This window comes from Aethalodelphis obliquidens, unplaced genomic scaffold (genome assembly GCF_003676395.1).
Source record: "Aethalodelphis obliquidens isolate GAN/ISIS:26980383/991018 unplaced genomic scaffold, ASM367639v1 scaffold2, whole genome shotgun sequence".
NCBI lineage: Eukaryota > Metazoa > Chordata > Mammalia > Artiodactyla > Delphinidae > Aethalodelphis > Aethalodelphis obliquidens.
The window spans coordinates 13,318,782-13,343,184 of NW_020837946.1; the positions used below are offsets into that span (position 1 = coordinate 13,318,782).

Consider the following 24,403-nt stretch of genomic DNA (forward strand, 5'->3'; position numbering starts at 1 on the left):
TCTGCATGCCTCATTTCATAAATAAAAGGACAGTTTTTATTTCCAAATGCCTAATCTCTGGACAATAGGCCCTTATGAGACTCTCCCACCCGACGAGCAGCTCGGCTGAGTTCCAGTGCAGTCTCAGATCCGTCTCATGCTATTGAGCTCTACTGATCGTCGACCAGAGGGTTTATTAAAGAGAACAGGAAGTCTGTTGTGGCCAAGGCAATTTGTAGTGGTCGGAAAGCATCTAATTCTCAGAAAAGAAATTATTTGTAACCATGTTAATTCCCTTACTTAACAAATATGACTCTGTATACTTTTTTCCTATTTGATCGATTGATTTTTGCTTCAGCAGAGATACATGAAAGAAATTTAAAATGATCAAGATGGGGTTAGGGGGTTAAGAGGTACAGACTGTTGTGTATAAAATAAATAAGCTACAAGGATGTATATAGTACAACACAGGGAATATAGCCAGTATTTTGTAGTAACTGTGAATGGAATAGAACCTTTAAAAATTGTGAATCGCTTTGCTATACACCTGTAACTTACGTAATATTATACATCAACTGTACTTCAATTAAAAAATGAAAACAAAAGGAATCAAAAATGAGTAGAAGCACTACAGTTCTTAAAGGTGAAATTGTATGGAGCCCTTCTGCTTTTTCACGCAAGTTCTCCAGCATTATGACAAACTGTAACTGAGGTTAATAGCATTTATTATACATGTATTCCTTTTCTTGTATTTGTGTACTCTGTGCAAGGTATTAGATGTGCATGTTGTAAAATATTGTTTCAGATTTATCACATGGTTACATGAGGGTGATTCAGCCCCAGCTGCCTTATTTAGCAAAGAATCAACATCATAACTAGAGGTCATCAGGGATCACACATAACCATTGTACCTATGATTAATTTTTATTACCCCAAATTGAAGGAACTTCCAATCTCATATATTGAATATGAGCATTAGCCTGTGTATTTGGGACCCTAATCTTTACTCTGTGGCATCACAAATCAGGTAGTCATGTAATTATTATTACTGGAAACCTGAGCCCACCTTCCAGAAAAAAAAAAAAAAAAAAAAAAAAAAACCTTCTTAAACCAGCTCAGTATTCACTCTATTGAACTATACCACAGAGTGCTTGATCTTAGTGGGATGAAAGGTTTATGGTATAACTAAACAGGAAACTAAACTTTGGGCCCCTTTACTCTCCATCAGACTTAGAGTATTTTAGAGCAGCTATTATTTTTTTAAAGGCAAGAAATCAATAAACTGTGGTAGATAATGAAAAAGAGGAATCTTTTGCTTTTTTATATAAAAATTTTATTATAAAATAATGACTGAAATATAGAAAATTTTTTCAATTGGAGGAAAAAATCCTTAATCTTGCCAGTAGATCACAATATGTAATGTTCCCTGGAAACGCATCAAGTTACACTGTGTATCTGCAAATTATCTGTCCAAACAGGAAATAAGTTATCCCCAGACAACTGAAATCCAGCAATAAACCCCAAAGCTCAGTTTAGGCATGGATTTTCGTTTTCTACTCCAACCTTTCAATAGAGTTTATTTACTGTTTATCTTCTAACAGAGTGAATAACATAAAAGATGCAATTAGCAAAAGGAAATTCAAAAGGAATCAAAAATGTAAAATCTAGATAATAATAAATCCTAAACTGGCTCCAGCACGCTTCACGTGGGAGGTAATGGTTCCCTGTGCGTGTATCTATACTTGGCTTAAATCGACAGCCATGTCCGGCGAGCACTTCCAGACTCTCTTCACACAAACCGCAGTCAAATCCTGGGGCAGATGCACTGACCGAGGGGCTCTGTATCTGTGTTTCAAGATGAGCATTTATTTTTGCCATATAATGTATCTTGATTACAGTTTTCTTATTATTTTTTTGTCCTCTGATCATTATTTTTGTCCTCTGATCCTGTTAGAATCACATGGCATTCTTCCTGTTTCAGTGTCCAAATCCCATCCTCCCAATATGCATGTACATGCGTGCACGCCCACACACACAGATATACCCACACACCACACCCACTCACACATGCACATGTACATGCTCACACATGACAGACACACGCTCACACATGACAGACACACTCGCCATGCACACAAACACACGCTATCAAGTACAGCATACCTTCCTGCATAATCACACTCACACACCAGGCACACACCACACACACACATTCACACAGACATACTTACACGCTACATGCAACCACACAAGCTCACACAGACGCACGCCACCCACACACCACATGCATACACAGAATGCACATTTACATACTCACACACATTCAACACACTCAACAAGTAAGTACTGAGCACCCAACCAGGCACTGAGGTTATAGCGATGAACAAAACAGACCAAATTTCTTTCCCACGAGGAGCTTATATCAAGAGTGAAGAGAAAAGGGGATTTGAAGAAAATATGAGGCTAGGATTGGAAGAAAAAGAACGATGCTGCCCTTGGTAGCAGAGCCTGCAGCTGCAGCTGTGACCTCAGAAGACTAAATTCCCTGGACCCCTCTCCTTCCCAAAAGTAAGGATGGGTTTTAAGACTCTCATCTGTTTTAATAATTGGTCTAGAAAAAAATGCCCTTCATCTAGAACAGTTCAAATGAACCTTATTTTGTGCTTTAGAAATGCTGATGAATCATTTGTGGGTTTGGGGATGTACAAAATAAAAGATCCCAACTGTTGGTACCGTGTATGTTAACAGATTCATCATCCCAGCATCCTTGTAATCCCCAAGGAGTACAGACTAAAGGAAGCTGGTAGCTGTTAATGGAAAGTTACCAATTTATGGCATCCCATAAGATATATACAGGGGAAACAATCTATGAATTCTGTTTTAAATGTCTTATATTAAGAGATTCTTTATATTTTTAGTTAATGTATATTCATTTAATAAAAAGTTTTTGTTTAGCATTGAAGTTGAAAATGTTTTATTTATTTCAGTGAAAATAAAGACGCTAAAAACATGACTTATTTTCTTCAAGGTCCAGATTTACTGAATACCCTTTCTTCTCTCCCACCATAATAGTGGCTACACACACACACACACACACACACACACACAGAGCTTCTGAAAGGGGCTAAATTTACCCTGTGGATATTCAAGAGATTATTTACAGTAGGATTAAAATAATGTAGATTTTGTAGGTTTTCTTTTTCATTTCAAATGTATTTTATCAATAGCATTAAGAACAAAAAAGATACCAATATAAATAAACTAGTCAAAATATACAGATGCCCAAATTTTTGTGTTCTGCAGGGAAGGAAACAGCTTAAAATTATGAGCTTCACAGATAAAACAGTAATTGCAATACAGTATTGCAATCCTCCCTTATACACTGGGAATACATTCCAAGATCCCCAGTGGATGCCTGAAACTTCAGATAGTACCAAACTCTATCTATACATACTGTTTTTTCTTATACGCACATACCTATGATAAAGTTTAATTTATAAATTAGGCAGAGTAAAAGATTAACAATGACAACTAATAATAAAATAGAACAATTATAACAATATACTGTAATAACAGTGATGTGAATGTGGTCTCTTTCTCTATCACAATATCTTATGATACTGTACTCACCTTTCTTCCTGTGATGATGTGAGATGATAAATGCCTAGGTGATGAGGTGAAGTGAGTTGAACGATGTAGTGACATAGTATTAGGCTACTATTTATTATCTTTCTGACAATACATCAGAAGGAGGGTCATCCTGGATCATGGAGCCCTGAAGATGTCGATGAGATGGGATGTTGGGGACAGAGTGTGACGGCTTGAGATATCATCATGCTATTCAGAACAGCACACAATTTCAAACTTATGAATTGTTTATTTCTGGAAGTTTCCACTTAATATTTTTCGACCCTGGTTAACCATGTGTAACTGAAACCATGGAGCAGGGGGGACTAACTGTAATGCCAGTGGTGGTAATCCAAAGAGGTTTGAATCTTCCCTCCTAGAGATTAAATTGGTAAGAACTATGGAAGTTTCTCTGTCTTCTCTTATCCTTAAATGCTAAGATCTCATACACTTCTTTATTGTGCCTTTGGTATAGTGGTCTGCCCAGTGCTTTAAGACGGAAGGCTTAATTTTCTTTCCTTGTTCCTCTCAGACTGCCACAGTTCCTTGGGACATACGAACATTGTACTCAACCGTACCCGAAGATGCAGAGCACAAAGCAGAAAGTTTACTGGTGAGAGAGGTAAATGCAGTGCTTCCAACCCTTTATTTTATAAAGCTTCGCTTCACCCCATTTAGTTCTGTTTTTTTTTTAACATCTTTTTTGGAGTATAATTGCTTTACAATGTTGTGTTAGTTTCTGCTGTATAACAAAGTGAATCAGCTATATGTATACATATATCCCCATATCTCTTCCCTCTTGCGTCTCCCTCCCACCCTCCCTATCCCACCCCTCTAGGTGGACACAAAGCACCCAGCTGATCTCCCTGTGCTATGCGGCTGCTTCCCACTAGCTATTTATTTTATATTTGATAGTGTATATATGTCAATGCTACTCTCTCACTTCGTCCCAGCCTACCATTCCCCCTCCCCGTGTCCTCAAGTCCATTCTCTACGTCTGCATCTTTATTCCCGTCCTGCCTCTAGGTTCTTCAGAACCTTTTTTTTTTTTAGGTTCTGTATATATGCGTTAGCATACGGTATTTGTTTTTCTCTTTCTGACTTACTTCCACTCTGTATGACAGAATATAGGTCCATCCACCTCACTACAGATAACTCAATTTCATTTCTTTTTATGGCTGAGTAATATTCTATTGCATATATGTGCCACATCTTCTTTATCCATTCATCTGTCGATGGACACTTAGGTTGCTTCCATGTCCTGGCTATTGTAAATAGAGCTGCAATGAACCTTGTGGTACATGACTCTTTTTGAATTATGGTTTTCTCAGGGTATATGCCCAGTAGTGGGATTGCTGGGTCATATGGTAGTTCTAGGTTTTTAAGGAACCTCCATACTGTTCTCCACAGTGGCTGTATCAATTTACATTCCCACCAACAGTGCAAGAGGGTTTCCTTTTATCCACACCTTCTCCAGCATTTATTGTTCGTAGATTTTTTGATGATGACCATTCTGACCGGTGTGAGGTGATACCCCACTGTAGTTTTGATTTACATTTCTCTAATGATTAGTGATGTTGAGCATCCTTTCATGTGTTTGTTGGCAATCTGTATATCTTCTTTGGAGAAATGTCTGTTTAGGTCTTCTGCCCATTTTTGGATTGGGGTGTTTGGTTTTTTGATATTGAGCTGCATGAGCTGCTTGTATATTTTGGAGATTAGTCCTTATTTGAGTATTCTTAACAAAAAGATTTAATTTTATTTTCCTTGTTTAGATTGAGTTGTAGGAAGGGCCATAGTATGTGAGAATTTTGGATCACAGACTTTCTATTTTAAGAGAAATATTTCTTTCAAGTATTAACTATAGAAATAGTTAATGGGAAAACCACGTGGACAGCTTAAAGGGACTGATAAAAGTCTGTTGGTGTAGCATCTACTTGCATTTAGTTGGTGTAGAAGAGGCCTATAAAACTGCTACTTCTTCTAACCAGACTGCAGGTGGCTTTGGGGCAGGGATTGGGCCCACACTTAACAGCTACTTAGTAGATGTCTATTGAATGAATAAACGAAGTCAGTCCTTCCTTTACAGAATATGCAATGATATCATTTAGCCCAGCACAGGTCAGACTGAAAGTAGTGGGATCTAAATGCAGTCTTTAATCCTGAGAAAGTAGCGTATCCCAATTAGGATTTAAATGAAGCTGCATAAAATAGCAAAACCCTTTCTCAGCTCTTAAACATATTTGTGCGAGTAGAAGCTAGCTTTATTAGTGTACATACTGATCCTAATCTGATTAATCATACATATTTTATTTTGGACTATTCAATCCAGATCATCTTTACCATAGATTTGCCTTTTTTTCCCCAATTCTATCATTTCATATTTATTTTCTCAAAGTTCACATTGAATTACACCATCTCCTAAGAAGGTTAAGAAAAAAAAGTGCAAATTCAGATAACATCAGGATATTTGAGTATACTGTTTTCACATTTACTGATAAAAATGTTTCGTCAGTGCCATAATATTTTGTTTACAGTCGCCTTAGAGGAAGTCTTAATATCTAGTAGGGCATCACTGTTTAAAAAAAGAAAGAAAAAAAAAAGAGTTGGTAAATCATTTTCTACACAAGCAAATCAGAATCATTGAGACCAGGTCTGCAAAGTCCTGCAGGAAATATGTGTTGACTTAGGTAAGATTTGAAATGTTTATGATATTGAATGCCTAACAGGGAATATTTAACTAGGTCTTTTTATGTGTTTTTTACTAAAATGTTTCACTTTCTTCATAAAGATCTTTAACTTTGTTGTTGTTTATTTCTATATATTTTATAGTTTTGTTGCAAACGTGAGTAGAGTTTTTAAAACCCATTTCCTTTCCTTACTGTTCATTGCTGATATTTTTTAAAAGGTATTGATTTTGAAATATGGATAACTAGCTTACTAAACTCTCTGGTCCTAATAGTTTGGTTTTTTTTTTAATTTTTAGGTGTGTAGTCACATCATCTGCAAAAAAATTTTAAATTTCTTTTTTTCTAATAAGTATATTGTTTCTTTGATTTTTATCTTATTTTATTATCTAATAACTCTAAAACAATATTGAATGATAATGCTAACATCAGGCATATTGTCTTATTCTTGTTTTGGTGTTTTCTGACAGTTTCAAGTACAAAAGAACTGTCTAAGAAGGGTCTTTCTTGGTCTTTATCATGTTTAAGAAGGGCCTTTCTTGGTCTCCACAGTGCTTATAAAGACTGGCTACCCTATGTTGTGAAATTCATATTCAGCCTATTGACATAATAGCTTTTTTCTTGAATTTATCACTGTAATAAAATAATAGGTTGCTGTCCTATGAATGCATACTTGTGTTTCTGGTATAAACTTTCTTGTTCAAGTTGTACTATTACCTTAATATTTTACTACATCAGAATTGCTAATTTTTTCAAATTTTTGCATTTATATTCATGAGTGAAATTTTGGCTCTAGTTTTCTTTTTTCCTTTGGTATTAGAGAAAAGTTAGCTTTAAAAAATAGAGACATACTCCATCTTTTCCTGTCTTCTGAAATTAAAAAAAAATAAGCCAGTGAAATGAAACAGAGTATCAAGAAACAGTTCCAAGTGCATATGGTTACTTAGTAAATGGTAAATATGGCACTCCAGATTCTCTGGGGAAGGGTAGACAATTCAACAAATACCACTTGGCTATCCATTTTGGACAAAAATGAAGTTAGAGTTGTATGTCACAGTACATGTAAAAATTAATTCCAGATGAATTTTTAAAATCTTAATTTTAGAAACGCAAGTTATAAAAACGTAGGAAAACATTCTTTTAGTGGAAAGTTATGGAAAAATGAACACATTTAACAAAAGTCTTAAATTTTTATGATGAATGGAACATAAATCAAGCCAAAAGAAAATAGTTAGTGAACTCATTTGCAACTCATGTTCTTTCGCCACACCGCCCCACACACGTTCCTAATACTCAGAATTCTACAAGTTAATAAGAAAAGGTAAATAACCCAAGAAAATATGAGCAAAAAGATAGAAGCAGGAAGTTCAAAAAGAGCAAGACTAAGTTGGCCAAGAGGTGTACAAAGTTGCCCAGCTACGGGGCTTCCCTGGTGGCGCAGCGGTTAGGAATCCGCCTGCCAATGCAAGGGACAGGGGTCGAGCGCTGGTCCAGGAAGATCCCACATGCCTTGGAGCAACTAAGCCTGTGTGCCGCAACTACTGAGCCTGCGCTCTAGAGCCCACGAGCCACAACTACTGAGCCCACGTGCCACAGCTACTGAAGCTCTCACGCCTAGAGTCCATGCTCCGCAACAAGAGAAGCCACCGCAATTAGAAGCCCGCGCACTGCAAAGCAGAGTAACCCTCACTCTCTGCAACTAGAGGAAGTCCACACGCAGCTACGAAGACCCAATGCAGCCAAAAATAAATTAATTAGCTTAAAAAAAACTCAAAAAAATATTGCCCAGCTACACTTGTAATCATAAGAATACAAATTAAAACAAAAATGATGTGTAATATCTGAATGAAGAAAAATTTAAGTTGAATATCATTTAGTGATAGTAAGACTATAGGGAAATAAACACTATAACACAGTGTTTGTAATTCTCACATGTCTATAGCCTTTTGAGATATTCAAATGTATCTTTTTTTTTACATCTTTATTAGAATATAATTGCTTTACAATGGTGTGTTAGTTTCTGCTTTATAACAAAGTGAATCAGTTATACATATACATTATGTTCCCATATCTCTTCCCTCTTGCGTCTCCCTCCCTCCCACCCTCCCTATCCCACCCCTTGAGATATTCAAATGTATCTTTTATAAGTCATACATATAAATATGCAACATGAATATTAGAAAAACATACACTAGAGCATAAAAATACAATTACAAGCATGAGTATTGCAGCACCAGACAATTTGTAATATCAGTTGATACGGGTGGGGTTGAATATATTTTGGCACATCTATATTTTATAATAATAACTAATGGAAAAAAATTACATACATTTAAGTGTATTAATTGGAATGCCCATGATATGCTGTTAAGAGAAGAAAGTAAGCTGCAGAATACACAGTATATCATTGGAGAGTTAAAAAAAAATGGGAATATGTAAATATGTTATGTAAGCCTAGAAAAAGTATTAAAAAATGCCCATTAAACTCATAACATTGGTTACTTCACAAGTTTGGGATTATAGGAAGGAGGTAGAAATTGATTTTCAGTGTATATATTCTGTATTGTGGTGATGTTACAAACAAATTTATGTAACTAAAAAGTATTTTGAAAAAAAATTACTTAGAATATACCTAAAAATACTGCCAGAATTGGAAACAACTCGAGTCTATTTTCTAAAATTGTCTCCAAAAGTTAAAATCTAACTTAATTCTTCAAGTTATTAGGTAGTCACCTTAGAGACTTCATCAGATTCTTTTATTATTATTATTTTTTTTTTAGTTTGATCATGAAAATATCATATGGAGAGATCAAAATCCCATATGTGTTTTGCTTTATGATTCTATCTGCTGGGCTTCTCTGTCCATGATAAAAACCAGTTAGGTTCCTCTGACATAATCCATTCTTAATCATTTGTAATATAGTATAATTTGAATAGACTTATAAACATTTCCATGATCTTAGGGACTTTCCTTTCTTGGTCCTGGCACCTCTTTTTGGGTATATAGAGTATTTGTGTGTTCCAGATTTTCTGCAGTCTCTCTCCTTTAGGCTGTGGAAAATTGCTCTCACACGAACCAGGGGTTCTTAGCTCTCCCCTGTGGGTCTCTAGTACCTGAGGCTTTCGAGGCCTTGGATTAGGTTGCCAGCCAACTTCAGCTTTTTTGCTCATTTTATTGCCTGGTAAGCCTTCGGGGTAGGGCCAATCAGCTCAAAGACGAAATCCCAGGACCTAATCAGAAACCACACCCCAATCTCTGGATCCAACCAAGGTGTCAAGTTTAGCTCCTTTCCCTGGTGAAAGGATGGCCTGAAAACTAGGTCAGTACAACACTGGAGACTTCTAAGGATATTCTAGGGTTCTTAGAGGCCTTTAGTTTTGTTTGTACTTTCATGAGCTTCTGCACCACGACTTTAAATGGCCACATCGATCCCTTTATTTCTGTAGTTCTCTAAGAATGTCCACTTCAGCTGAGAACAGGTTGGCCACAAAATATGCCTTTGTCTTGCTATTTCTCCTGGGGAGGAATTTTCACCTTCACCTTTGTTCCTATATTAATTTCCTTCCAACTACTTGCAGCTGGGATTATTCCTCCTTTACTCACTTCCACCCTCCGCTTCTCGATTCTCTTAAGAACTTCTCTAAGGAGAAGTCAGGTGAAATGCCTTTTACCTCAGATGCCGGGTAACTGCCAAAGTTTTAGATTCCAAATCTCAGGGCAGAGCCTCTGACTTGGAAACATGAATGAATCTTCTTACCATGTTTTTCCCAACTGTGTGGATCTAAAGTAGAAAAAAAAAAAGTGGAGAAAGCCTGGGAAGAAACTCTTTTATTCCCTGCTAATTTTTCTGGATCACTAGCCGTGAAAACCCTGTGGAACTTCCCATAGTTGTACTTGTTTTTAAGGATGGAGATAAAGTGAAACTTGTGCCTTAGGATAGAAAGAAGACAAACATTACATGATGATAATGGAACATGAATAGTTGAGCCTGGAGACAGTAGATAGAAAGAAAAGGGTCACCAGAGAGCTGGGTTAAGATGAGAAATGACCCCAGAGAATTATGCTGGCAAAAAGTCTTGACCTCTATAGCTAATAGCCGCTGATCTTTATTGACTACTTAACTCTGTGCCAGATACGCTTCTCAGCCCTTTGCTTACAGTAGTTACAAACATACGTTTCGTCATTATCATCATCATCACCTTTTAATGATGATGAAACTTTCATAGAAAAATGAAGGAACGTGTCCAGCCTCATACAGCTGGGAATAGACAGGTCCGGCGTTGCAACCCCTGCCGTCTGGCCCCTGGCCTCTGAACCATGATGCCGACTGCCCATGTGGGCTTTGCTATAGCTGCCCTCTGGAAGGAACACTTGTCTCAGTCTTCTTCCTAACCACCCCACTGTAGCTTTGTAACCCTGATGCATGCAGTTAGTGGACCACACTTTGAGAAACATTGGCTGGAGTTTTGAAAACAGAGTAAGCCAGCACTGAAATGAATTCATTGATATTTGTAGGGTTTCGTAGAAACACATGTTTCCCTTACAGTGGCTGCTGCATTGCACTAAGCAATCTTTTTAGTCCACCCTGTGCTAAATTGCCCTGCAGCTCCCCACAGGGCGGCAAGGACAAATACCCTGGTTGCTAGGCAACAAACTGGCATGAATCTCATTTAAATACATGGAGTTCAATACTAATTTTGAATTGTCCCTCTACACTCTACTTTGACAGCTCTGAGCCTCTTCGGAAAGGCAGTAGGCATTCTTTCCTTTTTAAAATAAGAGTATAGGTGTATTTAGTATCCACTAAAGCACCTCACACTTACGTTAAACTAACACAAGTCAGAGTTCAGCAACATTCTCCCTATATATTTTGAACATCCTGTGTTATAAGTATTACTACCTCATTTTACAGCCTACGAAGCAAGTCCTGAACAATTAAATATTTGCTCAAATACATACAGAACCAGAATTAAGCCCCTGATCCCTCTAACTTCATGCTCCCTCTAACCCCATGCTCCATGCTCTTACCAACTTTGCTACCTCTGACCCTTTGAAAAATGCCTTTAAACCATGCACTTAATAGCCTGACCTAATGGGGATATTTCCACTGTCCACAAGGGACTATGTCCTTCATTTTGACAAGCATTTAACCTTTTTTGCCTCAATTTCTCCATCTTTAAGTGAGGATATTAATAGTGCCGATGCTGTGTTTCTAAAAATAAATATAGCAATGGTATGAAAACACTTGGAAAATAACAACTGGGGAGCCATGTCTTTATCTGATCCTCATAAATGACTTAAAATCAACATCTATAACCATAAAAAGTATGAAACACTTCTGTGATAAAACAAGCACCACTTCCTCCCACTGGGGCTCAGGGGAGCAATTAAAGGATCTATGAATAGGGTGCAGACTTCTTAAGCAAAACTTCTGTAGCAAAGTTTTCATTTTAATATACACAAAACACTAATTAACACTAAGCTCTCGGTTTGGTCTCTCTTAACAAAGAAGATGAGAGAGCAGAGAACTGAGAATAATACAGTGGCCCAACAGAGAGCAAGGGTCCAGGGACCACTTCACCTGAACGGCTGAGAGAGATACTGAGTACTAAGGTAGCAAGTTACTCTACCAACAAAGCCCCCTGTAATTTCTAGGAACCAACCTGCAGCAGGAGTAGACTCATGAAGAAGTGAGGAGTCAGTCCGAATTCAAGAATCCACGTCTCACTTTGGTCAAAGGCACAAGACACTTGAGGAGTTAAGAGTTGTGGAAACGTTAAAAGAATGGAAGCAAAATATCTATATATACTTCTGTACCTGAATATGTCTGTATACACACACATGCACAGAATGATGAGGTACTGTCCTCATCCCGAAAGTACTAAGTTACTGAGGCAAGGACAAGTTCGGATTTTAAGCAGCGTTTCCAGACCAGAAAGAGTTGAATTCTCCAGGAAAAATATAAAATAGATAACTAATAAGGACCTATTGTATAGCACAGGGAACTCTACGCAATACTCTGTAATGGCTTATATGGGAAAAGAATCTAAAAAAGAATGGATATATGTATATGTACAACGGATTCACTTTGCTGTACACCTGAAAGTAATACATCATTGTACATCAACTAGACCCCAATACAAATTTTAAAACAATAATGAAAACAGGACCCAAGACTGAATAGGGAAAACAAACCAGATTCAAAGAAGACAGGATAAATGTTGTTGAAATCTCTAGGCTTCCATAGAAAGTGCACACTAAAAACCAGGAGAAAAAATGGTTGAGATCAGAGCAGGACACCAATTTCATCCTGCAGAAAGCTGCAGGATGTTCACAGGTCTCACACACACACACAGATTCTTTACACACACACACACACACACACACACACACACACACACACACAGATTCTTTAACTAGCTAACATCTATTGAGGCTGCCTTAGAAGGGAATATGGAATGAATTATTTCCCAAGTTTATTTTACCATGGAGAAATTCTGTTCCCCCCCAAGTATCTTGAGAAATATATTTCAGAAATGCCAATGTATTGTAAATCTGATGGAAGGAAATCATCAGGAACTAGGGGCACAATACAGCTCAAGTCAAACAGAATCAGCTCTTGGGTGAACTTTGACATGCATTTCATTAAGGCAGATGGTGAGGAAGAGAAAGGGAATATTAAAGCCTCTGAAAGAGCAAATTAATTGTTTCTTTCTTTTTATGGGCACATCCATTCTTAATTCTTATCATTAGTGTCAAAAATGTCTACCTTTCTCCAGAGTAAACCTCTTACAATATTAAGACACAATCCCAGATACACCCAGTGATGGCAGTTCTATAGATTTATCTTCATGCAGCAAATTGTAAGTATTAACAAGGTTAATTTCAAAGTTGGAAGTAAATAATAATAATCATAAAGCTCAGAGTAACACCTTTTTCAGCCCTTAAATTTCTCCTCTCAATCCCCTATCCAGTTACCAGATTACGTTTTCTCGTGTCCTAGAGGTAAATGCAAATTCAGTGACTTAAACAAGCTGCCCCTTTAGATATACACAGAAACTGCTACTCCCAGTCTAGCTGGGTGGAGTTGATTATCTTTACTAATAGTTGAATTCTTTATGTAGAAAGTTCCTCACTTGCTGATTTATATTGTTACTGGGGATTACATACAAAGTATATGAAATAAAGGGCCTTGTCCACTGCATGAAAGATTGGACTGGGCTTATTGTTCACCAACATTTATCACTTACTAAGCTACTGATACCACCTGGATGTAACATAGTCAAGGAGCTCAGCACCAGACGGGAAATGACAGACCTGTGATCAGATTTTTGCAAAACAACTAACAAGAACCCTTGCAGTGTTACTGTAAAATAGAGAAACAAGGTCAGGTTCACATGTTAGAAAAAAACAACTAAAGGCAGACCAGAGAATGGATTGGTTGGCTCGTGGGGATGAGTAACACTGAAGGGAAGTTGGACAGATAGGAGACTATTTATTTTAATAGCCCAGCTGGGTTAAAGATCTGTGCTAACGTATAGCAGCATGGTTGTGGTGACAGTAAAGAGCTGTTAAGGGGAGAGAATTGACAGGAGTTGGTGACGGAAAAGAAAGTAAAGGAGAGGACTATATTGGCAATGACTCCCACGTTTCTGTCTTGGGCTATTAGCCGGATAGTTGTGCCGGTAATTTAAATAAGGTCCCCAGAAGAAAGTACAGATTGCTCAAGCAGGGATGGATGAAGGAAGTGAGGTAATCTCTCCGGCCGACATGCAGAGAGAGATATCCAAGAAGAAGATACATATATAGGTCTCAACGTAGAAGGAAAGAGTAGGCACTGGCTCTGGATCTGAAAGTTGAAGCTTTGAGCCTGGAAGAGCTTGTCCAGGAATGCCATGAGGCAGGTGCCTGAGTGATGCTCCCACATAAGGGGCTGGCAAAGAGGGCCCAACACACGAGGTGGAGATGGAGTGGACCCGGAGGTAGAAAGAAATCAAGGAGAGATTGATTTCTCAGAAACAAAAACCTGTCAATAGCGAGAGTGAGCCAATGGCGTAAAATGCCAAAATGTGTCAAGATTGGGTAATTCACTGGATTGGGTAATTCAGAGCCATTGGTGGTTCTTTAACAGAGCAGTTTCAGAGGCTTTGATCACAACCCGATTACAGTGGGTTGAACACTGAAGAGATGCAAGATGTATTATCTTATCAAAGAAAGTGCTAGTATATTGTTGTCCCTTTTCCCTAGAAAGTGCTTTAAGGGTAAACCCAGTAAAACTGTTGGAACTCTTCAGGGAGAATAAGCTATGCATTCTGAATTTTAAAATAGCTCAGGAGACTGTTAAATATTGTACCGAAACATTGCTTAATTGATTAAGAAGCAAAATTTTGTAACTATGAAAAACAATATATGACCAAGTGAGTATAATATTGAAAATGAATTTCTTCTTCCTCATCTACCATTTGGACCCAGACAAGTGGCATTCAATTAATTCGAGAGAAAATTATAAATAGTCAAGGTAGAAGCTGCATCATGTCGAGAAGTAAAAGCGATTTTAAGCAACGTGGATCCTAAGGCTTTTCAAAGAAAATGATGACGAGAGGAGGGCTGGCCATGATTTCAAATGTATTTCATGCTGCCCCGTTTTGTTAACTGAATGAAACATATCTAAAAAGAATGAAATGTATCTTTTCTGAAGAAAACACAGGGAATTTCACTTGTTTTATGGTTGAAATAATTGTATACGCTTTATGTTTAATTTTGGACTGCCTGTTGTGTACATTGACAAAGAAACCATTCTTTTAACCAAAATGCCTTTGGACTTTATACAAATTGTTTGAATCTCATATGTAGAATAAGGTGCAGTTCATCACCCAGAAATAAGAATGAGTCTTTCAGTAAATGATTCTGAGGTGGGCTTTTTTATTTTTGCATGTATAAATAAATTAAGTAAAAATGAATGCCGTTCTCTGATTCTGAACCATTGGGCAGCAAGTGAGTGATTCTAATGCATTTGTTAACTTTAGATCAGAGCACAGTAAACATAGTTTTCTTCAATCTAGAAGTAACCCCTCTGCTGTGACATCAGGGGTACATGCACAATTTCAGTTACTGGAAGATATTAGGGAAAATACAACTATAAACATGTCTCCAAATTAAAAAAAAAATCTTAACCCTTTCTTAATAAAATGAGTGCAAATAAAAGATTTTTGTTTTTGTTTTGAAGAAGGAGGCTCTTAATTCACTAGTGAAGGTCTTGCTGGAAGTTAAGGGACTTTTCATTTTGTGTGTACTTTTTAAAAGTAAATTTATAAGTAAAGCCATATTTATTTTGCAACTTCAAGAATTTAATGGAAAAATGATATCAAAATCTGTTGTCCTATATATAGTTTAGTCTTAGATGTAAAGATTTTTTTCTATCATAGTCAGAACAAAATGGATCACCCTATTTTTTTTAACGCTAAATGTATGACAGTAAAGATAATAAACGTACAAATGTTGATTAAGGTAAATTCAAATGCATTTACTCTTTAGTAGCATTAGGATAAAATGTATATGGAAAACACTGTTGAAAACAAAATATTTTTGTGTTTCACATTAACCACCTTGAATAAATTTATTTTCTAGTCTGTCACATCCCTAGAATAATAGTCTTGTTTCCAAACATGTAAAATGGTTCCCATTCTAAATTGGCTTCCTCTAATCTTCTCCACAATAAAAATCATCCTACAGTGTTTGGTGATAAGTGAATTAAGACAGAAATATAAGTCGGGGACCCTGGAGTGTAAAAATTTTTAAAAAAACCATCATAAGTTTGAACCTAAAATTTCAGTTTGTTTGAATTACAGCCCAGGTTTTATGACTTACATGAAAAGAACAAGTAGATCATAATATTATCAAGGTTTTTTTTAGTACCACCCATTATTTATGTCCTGACAAAATACTTGTGACATCTAGCTGGGAAATTAGAGTGTAGGTCCCCAGATTGGGCACAGGTGTGACTTATGAAAGTCTAATTTTAAAGTTTGTTCAGTTGCCTTAGTGCAATGCATTTTTTAAAGACAAACCAAATACCTTGATTCACTTTCAATTTAAAATCAACAAAGGTAGCAATTTAGGCTACTCTATAATTCAGACACAGTAGTTTAAAAATGATTTACAGTTATGGTTGGCATTTGATGTGACATTCTGTTTTACATGGTATATGCCTATTTATACACATAGTAACACTATCTAATATCAAGTAATATTTTAAAAAAACAGACTCAAAAATCTATTAAGTAAGATTGTACCATGATTTCTGAAACTGAATCAGATCTATAGTTACATCATGTATTTTGTCCAAACTCATTTTCATTTCTCTCCCAAGAGTGTAGTATAAGTTTTAAAAGATCAGTAACTGTTCAGCTTATTTTCATAGTACAGAGATTAATGATTGCATTTTAAAGGAATATATAATGTGGTCAAGTTAAATTAAAAAATGTTTTCAGTGCCTTTTCCTTCTAAAATATTGGTGTATTTATTGGGTGACCGATGTCCTGATTTGCAGGAAGTTTCATATTCTACCTGTTGGCCTGGCTAATAGCATCTCCTTTCACTTTGAAGTGCCTCAATGTGGACAATAAATTATTCAGCCACTCTTTCAATACATAATTTATCTGAATTCACTTAACTTCGTGATGCTGCATTTTTTTAACATTTATAAAATAGCCATAATTACTTCTAAACTTTGTAAAGAATGGCATTAATATGAAAATCACCACCATTGTTTTACAAATACAGAATTAATCCCATTGGTGACTAAGGGCCAAAAAGAACACCTTTTGTGGTTGCATAAATATTTCTGGCAAGAAAGTAGTCAGGTAATTAAATAACCTCTATAGCCAGAAAGAAAAATAATTTTGCATCTAAAATGCAATCTATTACCTGCTTGTTACTCTGTAGCCAGAATCTAATAATCAGCCTTTTTAAGAGATGGACAAATTACATTGCCAAACCTAAATTGCTATTTGAGGTACGTGACATGATTTGAATTGATTCTGGTGATCCTCCAAAGAGGACGGGAAAAGGGGAAAAATGATATGTTTTGTTTAGAGTATTTTAGGGTATGCTTTATAGTTGCCCAATCTTTTCAAAAGTATTTAGATTTTTAGAACTTTTAAGGTGTCCTGTTTAGTTATTTCTAAAGGAAAAGAAAGAATATAGAAGATTCATTCATTCAACACATATATATTGAGTTTCCACTCAGTAAAACCCCATGCTGTAGTTGATATGCTCCCTGCTCTTTTAAAAGGATGTGCCGGGGCTTCCCTGGTGGCGCAGTGGTTGAGAGTCCGCCTGCCGATGCAGGGGACACGGGTTCGTGCCCCGGCCCGGGAAGATCCCACATGCCGCGGAGCGGCTGGGCCCGTGAGCCATGGTCGCTGAGCCTGCGCGTCCGGAACCTGGGCTCCGCAACGGGAGGGGCCACAACAGTGAGAGGCCCGCGTACCGCCAAAAAAAAAAAAAAAAAGGATGTGCTTACTTACAGGGAAGCTGGAGGGTCACCTCAGTTACTAGAGTTCCCTGTGTGAAGCTGGGACCCTAATGCTTTCAGTTCATACGCAGACAGCATGACAAGGACAGAGTCACACTGTCACCCCAGTGGAATGATGCCTTTCAAGGCCCCCTCTAGAGATTCTGATTCAGTGAACCCCCCGTGGGACCCAGGAACCTGCATTTTAATTAGCAAGCTCCATGGACACAATACAATTTGGGCAACACTATCCTAATGACTTAAAAGCCTTTGACTATGTTGAGTTGGCTCAATTTTTTGTGTGTCTAAACATGTAACAGGCAGAGATGGCAAGATAAAGGCTGAACAAGCAAACATAATAAACAAATAAAATGTGAACCGGGGCATTGCTGTTTGGAAAAATTAACCAGCTCAGCAAATGTTTGCTGGATATTCAGTCTTCATCTTTGAAGCAGACTGTGGCAGTGTCCCCTTCTCAAGGGGATAAGAAGTGGGTAATTTAAAATCAGTGTTGTGAGATAGGTACTTTTTAGGGGGGAAATGGAGCCATTGCCTTACTAAAGCAAGCAGAGTTGTAGCCTGTGACTTTGAATTTGCAACAGGTCATTTCAGCTTAGTTTTTGGACAAAGAGGAATTGTAGTCATAACTATAATAGATCTTAATGATCTTCTTAGAGCGAGTGTGTGGGCTGGAACAAAGAATGGCGAATAACTTTCTATGCGTAACATTTCCAAAATGCCTAACTATGTAGGAGAAATGTTTATGTGTTTGTAAAATGCACTGGCTTTCTCAGAATTGGAGAAATCACAGGTTTACAAGGATTCTTAAGGGTCATCTAGTCCAACCCTAATCCTCATCTACCTACCACCAGATACAAGAAACCTAACAAATAAATTCAGAAGGAATTTGATTAAAACAGAACGCTATGAGAGAGAGGCATGGACATATATACACTACCAAACGTAAGGTAGATAGCTAGTGGGAAGCAGCCGCATAGCACAGGGAGATCAACTCGGTGCTTTGTGACCACCTGGAGGGGTGGGATAGGGAGGGTGGGAGGGAGATGCAAGAGGGAGGGGATATGGGGATATATGTATACATATAGCTGATTCACTTTGTTATAAAGAAGAAACTAACACACACACACACACACACACACACACACACAAACAGAACGCTATGATCATCAGAGCTAAGATAGCTCTCCAAAACTATACTTGAATAAATCAAGAAAAACAAGTTGTTATTATCAGCTGTCATGAATGTGATTTATAGATTGAGTCAAACTTGCTGAGAAAACCGATTTTTTAAAAACAAGTATTTGTTAATTACTTACCCTCTGTTAGGTGCTTTATAGGAATCGATCCTAATGAAGGTGGTATTATTTAGACAGGTAAAGAAATAGATATTAAATCGCTTAATTGAGACCTCACAGTTAATACCAAAATTCAAAACCAGGTTTGCCTGACTCCAAGACAGAAACAGAAACAACACAGAAAACCTCTGGAATGGTGGTCCAGATGTGATTTTTTTTTTTTTAAAGGCTTCAAAGTCTGCAAATATCAAACAACTCATAAATTAGTTGAATAGACTTTTTGAGTCAGACAAATCCAGTTTGAAATCCTACTTCTATCACATGTGGGATCTTGGGCAAAAATCTGAGCCTCTCCTTGCCTCTGTGATCTATAAAATGGGAATATAAAATCTCATGGAGTGCTTATTAAGATTATATGTAAAGCACCTACTAGAACAGTATCTGACAGGCATTTGCCACTGCCAAAACAAAAAAGAGGTAGTTCTTTACTAGGCTGCACTATTATAGGAAATAACCACCTTCATTTTTGGTCAGTGCGATTCAGGATTAACATATCTCAGGTTTGGTGAAGCCTGTGGCATCTCGTGAACAGTGTGTGTAATATGCATGAATGTTTATCGCGGTTACACATAGCTACTATCCCTAGCAAGACAGGGCAATAAGACAATGCACATCTGTCCCATCGAAACCTCCAGATTAGGAAGTGTAGCCATAGATATTATGAGAGAGAAATTTCTAATCCAGTCGAATATACGGAGTGTTCAGTTGCTAAATCAGAGATCCTAATAAATAAAATGATTTGACCAAAATCATGTTGGAATTCAGTACTAGTCCCAGACCAAGAATAAAGCCCTGTAGCTCCTGGTTCAGTGCGGTACCCTCTGTTCGCATTTTTTTTGTAAAGAATATACGTTGGTTTGGCAGTTTTTTATCAAGAATCTTTAAACTTTGAGTAACTTTGAGTACTCTATCTTAAGAAAATGATCCAAAATGGGTCAAACTTGGGGGAAAATGGGAGGACCAGATTCATGAAGAAACACTCTGAAGCATCTTTTCTACAATGGCACAAAATTTGAAGTAGCCATAGTAACTTCTCACTCTGTCCTCTTCTATAAGTCTTTGCTCAAATGTCACCTTCTTTGTAAGACTTACCCTAACCATTCTATTTAAATTGTCCCTCCTTCCCCAACTCTATCCATCCCCCTTCTTCTGCTTTATTTTTCACATGACACTTGGCATTTCCTGATACATTACACAATTTACTTATTTTTGTGACCAGCTCTTCACAGGGGCACACTTTTCAAGAGGGCATGAATTTGTGTCCCTTGTTCACTGATGTATTTGCATCACCTGGAAAAACGCCGGGCACACAGTATGGGTTCAATAATGTTTATTGACCAAATTAATGAATGGATGGTTTCCAAAACTAAGAGACCTGGTTGGTAAATTAGCGTATGAGACTTTATTCTACTTATTTAAAGTGGTCATAAAATTTAGAAAGCAAAAGTTAAAAAATCTTTAGAATATGCCTTTAAGTGAATAAAAACAATATTCCAATTCAAATATATACTTAGAGGAGAACTAGGTAAAACTACGCACCAGAAAAAAAAAAAAGATTGAAAGGGAATGCAAAAAAGGGGTGGGTTTTTGCTTTTTGTTTTCCATTGTGTATCGTTTGAGAACTACAGGAAAGTGTAGAGAAAGGAAAGTAAGTGAGAGAGGGTGGGAAAGAGCCGTGATCATGAACGTTTTGCCCTCTTGGGTTGCGATGCTGTGGATCCTTGTACTCCTTGCCTGAATTCCTGGCATCTTTATCGAAAATGAAGATGGAACTTTTTAGCCAGGGAGCATATCAAGGTCCAGTTTTCCTTTTACTTCCAGAAACGTGTGGTTTGCACAGTTGGCTCAGGCATTGGCAAGTTAAGAAATTTAATTTTAGCTAAACATTGTTTTGTTCACATTCCTCCTCTCCATCCAAAGTCGGTACACATCCCCTGAATCCTCTTTGACTGTTATCCACATCCATTTGTCTTGTTGCTGTTCTGTTTTTAATCTCTTCTTTTCTCCTGTCCCCCTGCCGCCATCCCCCCACTCCTATCTTTGTCCTAGTCTCATGCATTGTTTGACCTCAGTCCCCATTTGCGTCGGGGTGTTTCCCTGAACAGATAAAGCTATGGTGCTGAGGAAGTTCAAGGCTAGAGAAATCCAGTGCAGCTAAGGACCCCTAACCCTTCTCCCTGCCTTTCCTGTGCCTCTTGAGCCAGGTGCCCGCACCCTATGTTCTCCACCCACCTTTCTACACCCCGCTGTGAGCCACTCCTTCCCACTTTCTGTTTCTGCAAAGACAGTGCCCGTGCTTTCTTTGCTCTAACCCTTCCGCACCTTGAGTAATGACTCTCCTGAAGAGCTCTCATTTGCTGTCCCCTTCTTGGTTACAAAGACGATCAGAGGTCTTATCTCTCACATTGCAGTAAGTTTATTACTCCTCATTTTTTCCCACTAATGCTAGAGGACAGAGTCTCCTTATCATCCTGGTGTTGCTGTTTAATCCCCAGATTTACGTAATTTTAGAATCTAAAGGAATCTTAAAAGCCATCTAGTGAAATCCCTATTACCACTCTGTGGTCAGTACTGTGACAGGCACAGGGTCGGTGTTTGGGAAATATTTGCCGTGAGTAACTACTGTAAACTCAGCCATCATGAACCGCTCTAAGATAATTCTTTTGTGCTATTAACATTGTTTTTTAAAAGTTTTTTGGTCATCTTTTATTCACATATATTTATAAAGTTGATGAATAATCAGGGAGAAGGTTAGGCTCAGAAGGCAATGAGGTAAAACTAGAAAACTCATTTCAAGCTGACAGCAGGGTTGATATAAAGAGGAAAAGGATAGGTTACGATGCAAGAATAAGAAGAAATGGGCTAAAATTATGATGAAAGGATAGCATATAAATAATAACATATTTCACTGCTAAGAACTGTTACATAAAGGAAGGCTTTCCAAGGAAAGCTGAAAAATGATGATACTTGAGGTTAGTGACATATCCGGTTATGATTCAGAGGATGATTAAATTAGGCTTTCCTTAATGGAGAAAAATAGAATAAATACGTTAAACAGTTCCTCCTCTAGGAGTCTGGGAAAGGTTAGATTTTCCTTTCACTGGAAAATGAAATGATTATAATGCCCAAGCCCCTTCTCTACCTCAAAATTGCTAACATAGCTACCTTAACATTAACCCGGAGATTACGAGCACTGAATGCACTGTGCTTCTTTATCAGGACAGCTGCTGTTTGAATGATCATTTTTAATTGCCATTGTTTTCCTTTCAGGCTTGTAAATTTTACAGTTCCCAGTGGTATGTGGTAAACTACAAATACGAACAGTATTCTGGAGACATTCGACAGTTACCTCGGTAAGAACCTGTTATGATTACTTCTTGCGTTTTTCCATATATAAGCTATGTTCCCTAAATTCTGCCACTGTTCATGAACACATGTACGTTAATCTAGTATCAAGGTATGTTTTACAAAATTTAAAAGTAAAAGTCACGATGGAACATTTTGTTCAACAATATATTGCTTGTAACCTCACAGAATTGGGATGAGAGACACATATACTCATTTAGGTTTTGAACAAAGTTTGAAAGTACCATGTCATTCTTTTGTGAGCTGTCTTTTCAATAGCAGATACAAGAGAATTTAAAAAGTAAAATTTGGACCAGAAATTTTTTCTGACAATGTTCTGTATATGGCATTCAGATTTGCCATTGGTTTCATGTATTTTCACTCTGGGATATCAAAGGGCACGAAAGTAAACAACCTCCACAGGAATGATAAATGTCTAAGAACAGCAAAAAGGAAAAACAAACACCTACTATTTTCCGGATTATGGGGAAATAAAGTCTTTAGGAAAAGGTGATATTGTTCTGCAACTGCCCAGATGTCACCTCTATAAAGAATTTGCTCACCTGACCAACTACCTGACCTAGGGTAGTCATTTATTCTGTGTCTGTGTCTCCCACTAAAGTTAACCACCCCCCTCAAAGGGCAGGGACTCTTCCTCACAGAATCCCCTGCAGGCCTAGGAGAATGCCTGGCACATAGTAGGTGTGCAATAATTACTTATTGGATAAGTAAACTGAGAGAGTAACACATTTTAAAATATAATAATCCTGGATGGGCTTGGAGCTGCTTAAATTCAAAGAACTGCAAAGAACTGGAATCTCCCAACACACTGGTTCATCAAACTAAAATGATGTGCATCATCCAGAAAACACTTAAGACAGTCAAAAGTTAACTTTTTATTAACACTTCCCTCAAGTGAAACTTTGAGGTCATACGCATTGCTTCTAACTTTTTAATGGACACATGGTTTAGATCTGGGCACCCCTTTCTAAGATTTTCCGTGCCCCGAGAAACATCTTTTCCAGACTGGGATACTTGGAAATGCTGCTCTCAACTCCTGGAGGCAGAATTTGAAGTGGAGGGGGTGTTATGGAGTAGCTCTGGGAAGGTGACATTTGGGCTCAGATCTGAAGGAACCGTAGCTACCAGCACTGCCATCTCCAGAAAAGGGTTCCCAGAGGAAACAGCAGGGGCAAAGGCCATGAGGTGGGAACCAGAGTGGTCATTCTGAGGCCGGACCTAAGGGTTGGTGAAACCATGGAACTAGGCAGGGGACCTCGTGGGTCCTGAAAAGGAGCTGGATTTTATTCTCATTGCAACAGAAGACTAGAAATTTGTAACCTGGAGTGTGACATGATCTGGTTTACCTCTTTAAGAAATTACCTCCTCTACTCTATGGAGAATGGGATTGTAGCAGTGAGAATTAAAAAAAGAAAAAAAAAAAGAGAGAAGCAGGCCATTTCTTTTGGAGTAGTGTTACTGTGAAGAGCAAAGCAATGTTCCTCTAAAACAGCAAGTCTTTATTCAAAACAGTGGTTGTTAACTTTCACCAAATCTCTGAACATTCCTTTAGATTCTGGTCACTCCTAAAAGATAACTTCCTTAAACTTCATGTTGGGAAGGTCTCATCACACCCTAGGCCTTCAAGAATAATTATTACATTCAGTATGTCTGGGCCTTAGTCGTACACCTTTCGTAGCTGCAATTGAAAAGCAAAGCATTTTTTAACATCGAGACTTCTTCTTTCTGAAAATAGTACTGAGAAGTGGTTACAACTTGTAAGCCATGTCCAAGCACTTGGAAGACTGCATATAAAGGGAGAGAGTGTAGAAAGAGGAGTTCAGCTGCCATTTGGCATAAATGCCTTCCTGCT

At 37.7% G+C, this 24,403-nt stretch overlaps 1 protein-coding gene across 12 annotated transcripts in view; it reads left to right on the forward strand.

Moving 5' to 3' along the window:
* Positions 1–24,403, forward strand: part of DOCK10 (dedicator of cytokinesis 10) — a 280,915-nt gene that overhangs the window by 135,946 nt on the left and 120,566 nt on the right. For all 12 annotated transcript variants that reach the window (XR_003435547.1, XR_003435550.1, XM_027119931.1 and 9 more), the window contains exons 3-4: positions 4,139–4,228; positions 22,456–22,538. Coding sequence is in view for 10 of the 12 variants with exons in the window: in XM_027119931.1 (XP_026975732.1) it covers positions 4,139–4,228; positions 22,456–22,538 (173 nt within the window). In the remaining 2 variants the exon portion in view is untranslated. The remainder of the gene's footprint in view (positions 1–4,138; positions 4,229–22,455; positions 22,539–24,403) is intronic.